Source organism: Epinephelus fuscoguttatus, linkage group LG11 (assembly GCF_011397635.1).
Source record: "Epinephelus fuscoguttatus linkage group LG11, E.fuscoguttatus.final_Chr_v1".
NCBI classification, from domain to species: Eukaryota; Metazoa; Chordata; class Actinopteri; order Perciformes; family Serranidae; genus Epinephelus; species Epinephelus fuscoguttatus.
The window spans coordinates 17,185,079-17,197,192 of NC_064762.1; the positions used below are offsets into that span (position 1 = coordinate 17,185,079).

A 12,114-nucleotide genomic window follows, 5' to 3' on the forward strand; every position below is an offset into this window, starting at 1 on the left:
CTCTGCTATTCGCTAGGCTAATTTATACAATGTAAAATGCCATAGGCTTGTGCTAATAAACGTTAGCATGTTATATTTGTTTGGAAAACATGTTTAGTATCAGACAGTTGTTTTGTCAGTGAACCTTGTGAGTTGTAATAGAGCCAGATTTGTAACGTTACCTTTGTTAAATATTGCTGTTGTCCCTGGCTTCATATGAGTAGAGGAAAAGTCTGCTAGCCGCTAAGCTAATTTATACAATGTAAAATGCCACAGGCTTGTGCTAAAAACATTAGCATGTTGTATTTGTGGGGAAAATGTGTCCAGATAAAGACAAGTGTTTGTCTGTGAATGCTGCGAGTTATAGTGAAGCTGATTTGTGTACTTGTGTTTGAAGTTGTGTCTATTAAGCCATGTTTAATGTGTGTTTAATGTGTGTTTTGAATCAACTAAACTTTACAGCGCTTCACAGAAACCCACCCGCTGACCAGTGTTTAGGAGGTGTAACTGCAGAGTGATATAGACATACTGACATCTACTGTAACACATGTGTATAACACACTGACTATGGATAAGAACCACATACAACCCCACTTCAGAAGATCCGAGCAATCCCTTTAAGACGTTTCTATATGAATTTTACTGATGTGTATTCTATTTATAGCACATGTTGTAGAGCACAAGTGTGTCAAACCAAATTGGCCCTGAAGGACTGTACAGAAGAAGACAAAGAGTGAAAAGTGATACCAAGAGGAGAAGAAAGGACGAAAGCTTAAAGTTCATTAAACTGTCTGGATTCTCTTGCCTCTTTTTCCCTGACCTTTGACCTATGTTTCTCACATCTACCCTCCCTGGGGCTGGACTCAATTGACCCTGCACTATATTCTCTTTCAGCTGCACGCACACACACACACACACACACACACACACACACACAAAGACTGAGTGTAGGCATGCATGGTTTCATCTCCTCTCCTCATACGCTCATTCCTCCACTGAACTCAATGAGTCAGAGATTCTGCTGACTGCTCTGCAGAGCGATACTGACGCAATTTTGCGGTGTTTTATCTCACATGCACAGACACACATACACACGCTATAGCATGTGGACACCTCATGACTCACCAATTAAACAAGTAGCTCAGCCATGATTCAGAGCCTCAAACAAAGTGGATGCGAGCGTCAAAAATGTTTCTCTTTTAGAAAAAAAAGAAAAAAGCTTGTGACAGTAAATCTCTGCTCGCGAGAAAGAGGAAGTTGAGGCCGACGTGCGTATTGAACATGAGACTCATTTTAGCACGAGGGCAGCAAGAATGCACTAATTTGGCAATTATCCCTACGGGCCTACGAGGTTTACACAAGTGGCCCCTTAAGAATGAAGGCTATCCAAGCGAGTGTGCCGGTGACAGCGAAATGGGGCCAGTTAAAGGAATTAAGGGAAGAATGAGAGAGAGGAAGACAGGTCACTCAGAAGACATCTGGAAGACTTCTTTTGAAAGTGATAGAGATCTACCGCAAAAAAACACAAAGACAGATCAGTTCTGTGTTGCCTTGAAAACCCTAAAACCTCTCTCCCTCATCACTTCAAATACAGCTTTACTGTAAATCAGATGGGGGAAAAATGCGGCAGTGATAAATTCTTGTCGGCATTCCCAGTCTGGAATGGTGATTGTGCTTTTCCCGGGGGAAGTTTCTGGATAACTGACAGACTGTGTGTTTGGAAGCAAGTCTGACCGACCGAATTAACCAGCTCAGTGGCTTATAGGGTGGCTAGTTTATGAACAAATTGGCTAGTTTTATAGTTGGCTGACTCTTACACTCACAAGCTTATTCCTCTCTGCGCTGTGACATGAAATTATTATTATTAATCTTGAGTTAATCTCAGTGCTCCTTAGCTCTGGTGCTGCAGACAGTAGTTTTCACACCACAGAGCTCAGCGTGGCCACACACACTTGCCGATTTCCTCTTGTCTCCTCCAAAAGCAGCAGTCCTGCCCGAGCACAGGCTTTGTAAAAACAGTGAGAGCCTCTCTGAGTGTTTGCCAAGCAGAGAGAAAGGGAAAGTAACAACAGGAAGGAGAGTAGATGAGTCAGGAAGGAGAGAGGTCATTCCATGGACACTGTTCAGACTGGGCACTGGAACGCCCTTGTTTGCAATCACGTGACTATAATGACGTGTGTTGACGTGACAAATATGTTCACTTTAATCCATTGCTCACTTTTTTTTAATCCACTGCTCATTATAATTATTGTTATTATTTATTGCTGTTTCTTGTATCTTTTGTACTTTTTCTGCATGCCTAGTTTTTTTTTAAGTTTTTAAATATTGAAATCTTTAATTTGACTCTTTACCCTTGACTGCTGTAACACTGGAATTTCTCAATTGTGTGATCAATAAAGGTGTATCTTATCTTCTCTTATCTTATCTTAACTTATCTTATCTTATGAAATTCAAATGGAGGGCAGAAAATGAGAACATACACTGCGTGAATTAGAAATAGAGGAACGTGACTACGTTAAAGGGTTGGCTGAACTGGAGGGCGGCAGGTATTGTCAGAAATTTTTGCATGTGATCCATGCAAAATAAAGAAGAGATTTTTTTTTTGACAACAACTTCACTGAGATGCCTGATTTTGTTCTTACAAATTACATGGTGAGCTCCCGAAAGCGTGCAGGAGTCTAGTGGACTACAAGTGTTTTATGTGCGGTTGAACCCACTACTGCAATGACTGGAATCTTGCTTTTGGTCGGATAGGTAAATGTGTTTTTATATTTCATCTCTGTACATGGATGCACCACTGTCAGGCTAACGTTATTTGGTAATGTTAGCTAACTTTAGCAACTATTTTCTACCTACTAGAGCAACTGTTCCCAGAGGTCTATAGAAATGCCTGTGTTTTGGGTTTTAACAGCACCCAACTTGAGGCATGTTAAACACAACATTTTAATGTTAACGGTTGACATTAGCTGACTCTGCTCCCCAGACACGTTTTAGATCCACATACCATTGTTTCTCGGTTACTCTTTTAAAATTTTACTCTCCTTTACGTCCTACTGTGTTCACGACTTAAAGGGGCTCTTGTTTTTTCTCAGTTTGATTGATTGGAACAGCTGTAAACAGTGCAATTTAGGGCTGCCCCCTAATAGTCGACCAAATGTTAGTTGACCAGAAAGGTCATTAGTCTGCAAATTGTCTTTTGGTTGCTTATTTGCCGAACTCAAGGTGACATGTAAACACTGCAGGCAAACATTTGCCCATCATTTGTAGACTATAAACATGACGTATCATCTGAAACATGGAAGCAGCTACATGCCCATTAGCCACTTAGCACAATCATTACTACTTTGCCAACAGCGTCATTAACAGGCGGCTCGCTCAGTGTGTGACGTGCACTTGTAGATAAAATATAGGCCTATATTAATGAAGGTTCATTAGCACGGTTTTGTATTTCTCTGTAATGTAGCACAGTGTTAACAATGTTACTGATACTATTCTTTCTCACACCTTCAACTCAAACCATTGTGTTGCCCCGCCCAAAGTATATCATTTAAAGGGATAGTACACCCAAAAATGAAAATTCAGCCATTAAATACTCACCCATATGCCGAGGGAGGCTCAGGTGAAGTTTTAGAGTTCTCACAACACTTCCGGAGATCCAAGGGGAGAGGGGGTAGCAACACAACTCCACCTAATGCAGGCATACAGCGCCCCAGATTCAAATGTCCAAGAACACATAATTGAAACCACAAAATATCTCCATACTGCTCGTCCGTAGTCATCCAAGTGTCCTGAAGCCCCGACATAAAAAGGTGTTTGGAAAAACGTCATTTAAACCTTCATTGTAGCCTGCAGTTCTAACTGCCTCTCTGTACACTGCGCTCACGTGTGCATGCTTGCGCGTGAGACCAGCGAAAGCACGTGAACACACATGAACGTGGTGCCCATGTCTCACCGTCTCGCGCAAGCGCACACATGTGAATGCAGTCTGCAGAGAGGCAGTTAGAGCTACAGGCTACAATGAGGCTAAAAACAGAGTTCAAATAATGTTTTTCCAACAACTTTTTAAGTCGGGGCTTCAGGACACTTGGATCACTACGGACGAGCAGTATGGAGATATTTTGTGGTTTCAATTATGTGTTTTTGGACATTTGAATCCGGGGCGCCATAAGCCTCCATTAGGTGGAGTTGTGTTGCTACCCCCTCTCCCCTGGGATCTCTGCAAGTGATGTGAGGACTCTAAAACTTCACCTGAGCCTCCCTCGGCATATGGGTGAGTAGATAATGGCTTACTTTTCATTCTTGGGTGCACTATCCCTTTGATAATTAAATTAATATCGGAAACATACGGGCAACTCGTCGACTAATGGCCCTAAATGATGACTATTGGTCGACTAGGAAAATTCTTAGTTGGGGGCAGCCCTGGTGCAAATGATAGAGATTTGTGAAGTATTGGTAGTCTTTGTCTCCAGTTGCCTGCCCTCTATCAGTATTGATGTATGACATCATATGCAAAGAATGCAAGACCTGAAAGAAAACATATTTTGCAAGCTCAAGCACTGTCTTTTTGCCCATTTTATCTAGATATTTGAGACAGGGTGACAGATTCAAAGTCAAATGGCCGAAATTCCTTATGCGGTCAAAGCTAACACCACTTTCAGCTAAATAATGAAAAATCATCCATTTTCAGCCGCTTATCCAAGGCCGGGTTGGGGGCAGCAGGCTGAGCAAAGCACCCCAGACGTCCCTCTCCCCAGCAACACTTTCCAGCTCCTCCTGGGGGACCCCAAGGTGTTCCAAGGCCAGATGAGATATGTAATCCCTCCAGCGTGTTCTGGGTCTGCCCCGGGGCCTCCTACCAGTGGGACATGCCCAGGACACCTCTAATGGAAGGCACCCAGGAGGATCCTGATCAGATGCCCGAACCACCTCAACTGACCCCTTTCGACTGACTGAAAATCATGTTTTATATGAATATATTTTGAAAATGTCACAAAATGTGGTCGGGTGGAGATAGAGAGAGGGAACTCGTTGGAGGGGAAAATTACAGCATTATCTGATGACAGGTCGTTACCATATCGATCCCACTTGATGCTTGTTTTTCCCCAGAATCGGAGCACTTCACTGGACGTCGTTAGACACTGAACAGGTTTGACACAATGTGAAAATAAGATCCGTGGGTACATTTGCCCCAGGATAATGAAGGGAGGGAGCCCTGGGAAAAACAATTCACAGGTGACATCTGTGTTCATACAAGCTTATGCAAGTCTTGTTGACAGGCGTGCTTCAGCCTGTGCCATTTGAACATTGTCATCATTACTGCAAAGCAAGTAACCTTATATGTTTAATGTTGTTCCACACAAACACTCAGACCAGACAATGATGGCTGATGGTTGCAATTTCTCTCAGTTTTGGGAAAAGATTTTGAGCAGATACGAGACTTGGACAGCAGTCCAACATTCCTCAGTGTTTGCCAAGTAACTACAGACTTCTCAGCTTATCACAATAATGAGCCAGATGAAATATATGCAGTGTTTTGCAGGACACCATTCCCCACTGATATGATGACAAATGACTGTGTCAGACCTCTAACAGGCTGCTGTTGTATAACACAAGAAAAACATCACAGCTGCCATCAAAAGTCCAAATCTCCCGTAGGCATTGACAGCACTGAAACGGGTGACCTTTTGGTTTGTGCTATTGTTGTTCCCGACTCTGTGGAGCTCAGGCTTCTGATGCACGCTGTGAGAAATGTTCGAAATGTCTGCCAGTGAGGGATTCTGTCAATAGCAGATCCACGGTGTAAAAAAGTATTATGTAACAGGGCTGTTTTCCACCGTGTCTGATCTGGCCGCTCCTACTCCACAGAGTCAGACTCTTGTTGTGGTATTTACAGCTCTGATGCTGGCGAGCCAACATCACGCAGACGATGAGGAGATGAGTAGTCCTGCACCTTTTCCTCTCTCTCACGCTCCGTCCTCCACTTTCTCTCCTTGTACTTTCTCAGTGTCCTTTTTTTTTTTTTCTTCTCGCACCCTGCCCACACACTTGCACCAAAACCTCCAAACGCTTCACAGTGTTTTGAGACATTTTCAGGAGCGACATCGGTTCAACAAACACACATAAACTACCCGTCTCATCGCCTGACCACCCACTTCTGCAGAGGACAAATAGAATTCTGCCACCTTCAATCATATAACAGACAACACGTCCTGGTTTGCCACATGTCAGGACCACCACACACACACACACACACACACATCCATCTTCCTGCAGCAATTCCTGGAAACCCACACTGGTATGTCAGCGCTAACCTGCACTCCAGTGCTTTTAGTTAGCTGTGCTCTGGGTTCATTGCTCTCTACTGTCAACCGCTCATCCCACGCTGAGTGGAGAACAGCATGTTAGGGTTTCAGTCGGGGCACAGTAGAGATTCTCAGCACTTCCTGTTATTAATGATCTACCCATTCATCTCCACTCCCACCCCGGAGAAGGAAGGAGAGAGTGGAGTCTCACTGCTTTAAGTAGCTGTGACAGTGGAGTTTCCATCCAAGTATGTTTATATGAATTAAGATGAACTGATTTTCAATGGCTGAGGGGAAATGGGAAACTTTGACTTCATTTCCTCACACTCCTTTACACTCGAGACTCAACGTGTGTGACAAATGGAAATGTTTTTGTTGGAGAACCGCTAATCTGCCAAGCTTCCACGGGCATTAGTTTGTGCGTTAGCATATTCCTGGGAGCAAATGCCTTTTGTTTTGTCTTCTGGTTTCATTAAATATGGAAAGTACCAGCTCAAAACATCATCAAAACTTAACTAACATACTCAATTCTTCAGAGGCTCTTAAAAGACGCTGGAGCTTTTCTATTGCTTTCTGTTTCTTTAGATCAAAATTCATCTGATTCATCTATTTTTAACGTTTCAAGTTCTTCTAAAATCCCTATTTTCTGGCTCTGCCTTTAAAATTGTAGTGGACGACCAAGATTATATAGAATGATGCTAGTGGGTATAAACTGTTCTGTTTCAGATTTAGCGCAATTAAGCAATTAGGACAGACATGATGGGTACTGTGCTCCATACAGTCATATTTAGAAACCTATTGTACATGTGTAAAAATGTACAGGGGACATTCTTGCCATGCTTCCATACATCCAACTCTATTCTGGGAGCTACGTGGTTTTTCCATACGCTCTCATTTACGTTGAGCTTTCAACTCGATTCCTCCCCTACACTTAGCAGAACCTCAGCGCTCTGCGTGCACATGCTGCAGTGCGACCGACCTCTGCTGAAATAAGATCAATCTTAGCTGCAGCGGGATGTCACTAAAAAGATAATGAGAGATGTGGTTGATGCAGCACTTGCCACTGACATGGCATTAGCATCATCTGTCTGGGAGATGGGATGACGACAGATATGGAATCAATCAAAGTTAGCAGCTGATGTATAATCACAGTCAGCCTTGTCTGCATCTGTGGATGAAAGCTGGATGTAGTTAGTGAAGCTCCTAAATTTGAAGACAACCAACTGGAGTGAAAACAGGGAGAGAAAGATGAGTTTACTGATTTTAAACTTCAGGAACTTGCTAAGGCTTCCACAACAATAGTAGCCCATAAAAGTTTTTTGATTGTAAGTAAATTTCTGTATTATGTATTCACTATCCCAACTACCAATCACATTTAGTTTCACTGACTAATAATGTTGCATTTGCATCTTTACTAAACTTTCTTTACTGCCTTATCTATGATTGATGATCAATTCTTGGATCTTTTAGGAGAATTTTCACAGTAATTAAAAATAAAAGTTAAATTATACAGCAGACGGAAAGAGTTTTTTCAGCCCTGAATGGTGTCTGCAGCTCTTCAGGCCATGTAGAGCCTCAACAAGCTCCTCCAGACTCAGGATAGTGCAGCCTGTATTCTGAGCTGGTCCTGCCGACTAAGCAATATTGTGTGGTTGGGGCCTCCTGGTTCCAAACAGCTCATAGATGGGTGAAATGAGCAGTTTAGGTCAGCTAACTAAGTAATTTACTATTCTCTATGAAACAAGCATCCCTGGATTCTGTGGTTTAAAAAATGCAGTTGTATTAGGTATGAGAAGTTGAACAAAATTAATGAACAAGACAAGAATGGCAGTCAGCACAAAACTGAGCATGCCGTTAGTTCAGGCAGGACATGATGTCAAGCTCAGCTCACATCTCAGCTACATCAGCTGATCTCAAACAGCCAATCAACTGATGGAGCAGCTGAGTGATGGAAGGGAGTCAGCTGATAGATCACACGATTCCTTTCTATGCAAGCAATAGGTGAATCTCATTCAGAGCGCCCTATTTAGGGCCCGTCCCAATACCCCCCCCTTAGCCCTACCCCTTAGCCCTACCCCTTGGCCCTACCCCTTGGCCCTACCCCTACATTTGCGCGTTCCCGTGAGGGGTAGGGGTGTCCCAATTCCTTTTTGCGTGTAGGGGTAGGGGACATAACTAGGGTATGTCCCCTACGGGGACAGCGGGAATGAAACTAGTCCTTCGGAGCAAGGGATTTCAGATGCTGACTTGCCAGCGAGGGGTAGACGTCGCCATGGCTACCACCTAGCAAGAGATAGGGAAAAAACTTCATACACAGCTAACGTTACCGTCATCAGGTTGCTTGTTAGCTAGCTAGCTCGCACTATCTGTCGTCTGTCATCTGTCCTGTTCTGCAAAATTGTCAGACTTTTCACATTATGATAACACGCTAGCTAGTGTAACTATGCTGCCTTGTAATGTTAGCTGGTTAGCTAGCTAGCAGAAGTCCCTTGTCGTCTGTCGTTCATCAAACAAAGCATGATGAATGCGGCAAACGCGTTCGATAGGATGAATGAGACTCCATTGTAGATGCCGGTTGGAAATGTAGATGGCTCGCAGCTTCCTGTTTAAAATAGTTACGTATGTGTGAACGTAACCGACGCGGTGACGTAGTGAGTGGTGTCCCAGTTCCTAGGGAAAGATTTCTACCCCTACCCCTCGTTGCTTCATTTTGATGCTGCTCTGTGTTGTTCCGAGGGGGGTCTTTGCTGCTGCTCGCTTTGTGTTAGGCTTTCCATGTAGGCACATGAAAGGGCAGGGTGGTTTGCTCTCTCTGCTTCAGGCTTTCCACGTAGGCACATGGAAGAGCGGAGGGGTGTGCTCTCTCCACCTTAGGCTCTCCATGAAGGCGCATGAAAGGGCAGGGAGGTTTGCTCTGTCCACCTTAGGCTTTCTGAGTAGGCCCAAGGAAAGGCAGAGAGGCCCCAGAACAGAGCCATATCGCCAAATATAATACTGCAAATGGAAATAAAGTTTTCTTTGACTTAAGTGTTTCTAACTGATATCTGATAATGCGATAAGTATCTTCACAAGCTATTCTTCAACAGTTTGCATTCACTGCAGCCCCTAATTTAAGTGAAATAAATTAATAAATTACATTTGGAAGTAGGTTATTTGTACATTTATGTGAGCTTATGCGGATATTTTCATTACCCAAATTGGTTCAATGCCATGTGAAGTGGCAGCATGTCATTAAACCAAATCAGCCTTAGGGCCCCCAAAGTTCTAGGGCTGGCCCTGCTGATACTGTATGTAGCCTGAGAGGTAAAACCCGGGCCCAGAAAAAGTCCATAAAAACACAAGTTGCTGCTTGTAAAGCTTTTGTTGTGAGCCAACAGTAATAACTGAAGGTGGTCCAGATGGGCGTATCAACAGTTTTATCAACTCAAAGTGAAACTGAGTACAAATCTTTGATAATGTCTGCTTTTGACACACGGTATCATGATTTAATTACTGAACAATATTTACAAAAGGAGCATGTTATTTTCCCAAAAGCTACAGAAATAACCCATAAAGTAAATTTATCTTAATCAGCCTCCCTCTGCTTCTTGGAGACTTTTTGCCTCCATTAAAATCACACTCTTCTGTGTCAGAATGAATTCCAGAGCTCCTGTGTTTGTATAATAATGTAAATACTCAGAATCATTCACAATTGCCTCAGGACACAGTCAAGCTGTTACACTCTCAGCTCTGTCTTCAATGGGAAACTATTTGTGATTTATTAGACTTCATTTCCAGTCAGTTTCTACACGCCCGTATAATATGAAGAGCTTGGCATCAGCAGTATACAGTATAAAGTCAGCTGGCACTATGGGCCTGTTTTAGTGAAATGTAAAAGTTTCAGATAATGATCTTCCCCCGAAAAATAAAACTGATATCGACAAAATTCCAAAATCTTTCTCCACGGCGGTCCAGTCAGCCACAGTTTGTTTCACATGAATAACACTTCATTGTTATCTGCATGAAACAAGCGCTGTGGTCGCCTGGTTTGACTCGGTGGCCAGAACAGGCTTTTCAAAGTAAACACATAACTCACAAACAAAGCCCAGATGTGACCCAACTGAACAGCTGCCCAGATCAGCCACAAAAAAACCTGTAACCACACTAGATGAAGTTAGGTAGGTGCTAAATGCTACGCCCAAACGAGAAAACAAACACCACCGACTCTTCGTTCAGAAAGGGGGAAAAAAAGTGGCGAAGAAGTGGCTCAAATGAACGAGGAATGAGGTGAAAATGAGGTGGTGATTGATTAAAGAACCAGATAATGAACAAGGGGGCAGAGGGAGGAAGAAAGAAGTTGGCAGGGAGAGAAAGAGGCGGCATAGAGGAGAGATGGTCATGCAGACATGCAGCTGGATGAATACAAGGCCTCTGTGTCAGCGCTCTCTGTGTGAGTGTGTGTGTGTGTGTGAGAGTGTGTTCAGAGCTGTACTGTAGCACTGAAGCCAGGTCTAGTTGGTATTTAGAAAGGGTTTGCACGCAGATCTTTCACACAGACCTAACCCTTATCCTGACTGGACTGAACTGGCTTGGAAACGCAGGGCAGCACATCAGAGGCAGAGAGGGTATAGGGAAAAACACCGAAAGGTCAAAAAGGGGGAAAGTGGGATAAAAGAGGAGACAGAGTGAAATGGGAAATGTCAGACAGATATATGCTGTAGAGAGTAAGACTTACTCTTGGTGCAGGGGGTCCGTGGTCATCCAGATATGTGGATTCACCTGCAGAGACAAGAATGTATACGTTAGGATTCTGATAAACCCACTGTACAACTGAGGACCATCCATGAGATTAAAGGAATACTTCACTCCAAATGACCATTTGTATATCAATTGCTCACCCCGTGTTACGTTGAATTTGTGAACAAAACTTTTTTGTCTCGTAGGCCTCCACAGTGAACAAAGAATCCAAACACTAAGAAAACTACTGATGAGCTGTATGGGATTCATACTTCTGCACCACATCAACACCATACTTGCAGTGTAGACTCTGTGTCGACATAGAGCTTACACCATACCTTATGCCGTAGCCTGATGTGCACCTCCCCAGAAATGTAACTACACGTTGACAATAGAGACAATAAAGCCTCCACAAAATAGTATTTTAAGTCTTGTGTGTGATTTATCCTGGCTTCATATGAGCAGAGGAAATCTCCGCTAGGCTAATTTATACAATGTAAAATGCCATAGTCTTGTGCTAATAACGTTAGCATGTTATATTTGTTTGGAAAATGTGTTTAGCATAAGACAGTTGTTTTGTCAGTGAACCTTGTGAGTTGTAATGGAGCTGAATTTTGTAACGTTACCTTTATTAAATGTTGCTGTTGTCCCTGGCTTCATATGAGTAGAGGAAAAGTCTGCTAGCCACTAGGCTAATTTATACAATGTAGAATGCCATAGGCCTGTGCTAAAAACATTAACATGTTATATTTGTGGGGAAAATGTGTCTAGATAAAGACGAGTGCTTTGTCTGTGAATGCTGCAAGCTATAGCAACGTAGGCCAACTGCGTAGGCTACAGCGTCAGCTCTATGCACAAAAATAAATCCCACTTTAGAGTAAAAGGGGTCCATGCTTAACAACAGCAAAACTGTATTAAAACGTCCATTCACAAACTCTCACACAACTCATATAGTACAATCCAAGTCTCATTTATCCTGTAGTATGCTCAGTACTTCTCAAACCCACGCCTTTTCACTAAAACCTTATGATTTAAAACTGAACTGACAGTGAAATTTATCTACGCTGCCTCAAATCCAGACTCCATTGCCAGAAACAGTAATTTTACCTCGCTGAAC

At 43.0% G+C, this 12,114-nt stretch overlaps 1 protein-coding gene across 2 annotated transcripts in view; it reads right to left on the reverse strand.

The window, feature by feature from the left end:
* usta (uronyl 2-sulfotransferase a) overlaps positions 1-12,114 on the reverse strand; it is a 93,461-nt gene that overhangs the window by 35,755 nt on the left and 45,592 nt on the right. For both annotated transcript variants that reach the window (XM_049589412.1, XM_049589413.1), the window contains exon 2: positions 10,996-11,039. In XM_049589412.1, coding sequence (XP_049445369.1) covers positions 10,996-11,039 — 44 coding nt within the window. The remainder of the gene's footprint in view (positions 1-10,995; positions 11,040-12,114) is intronic.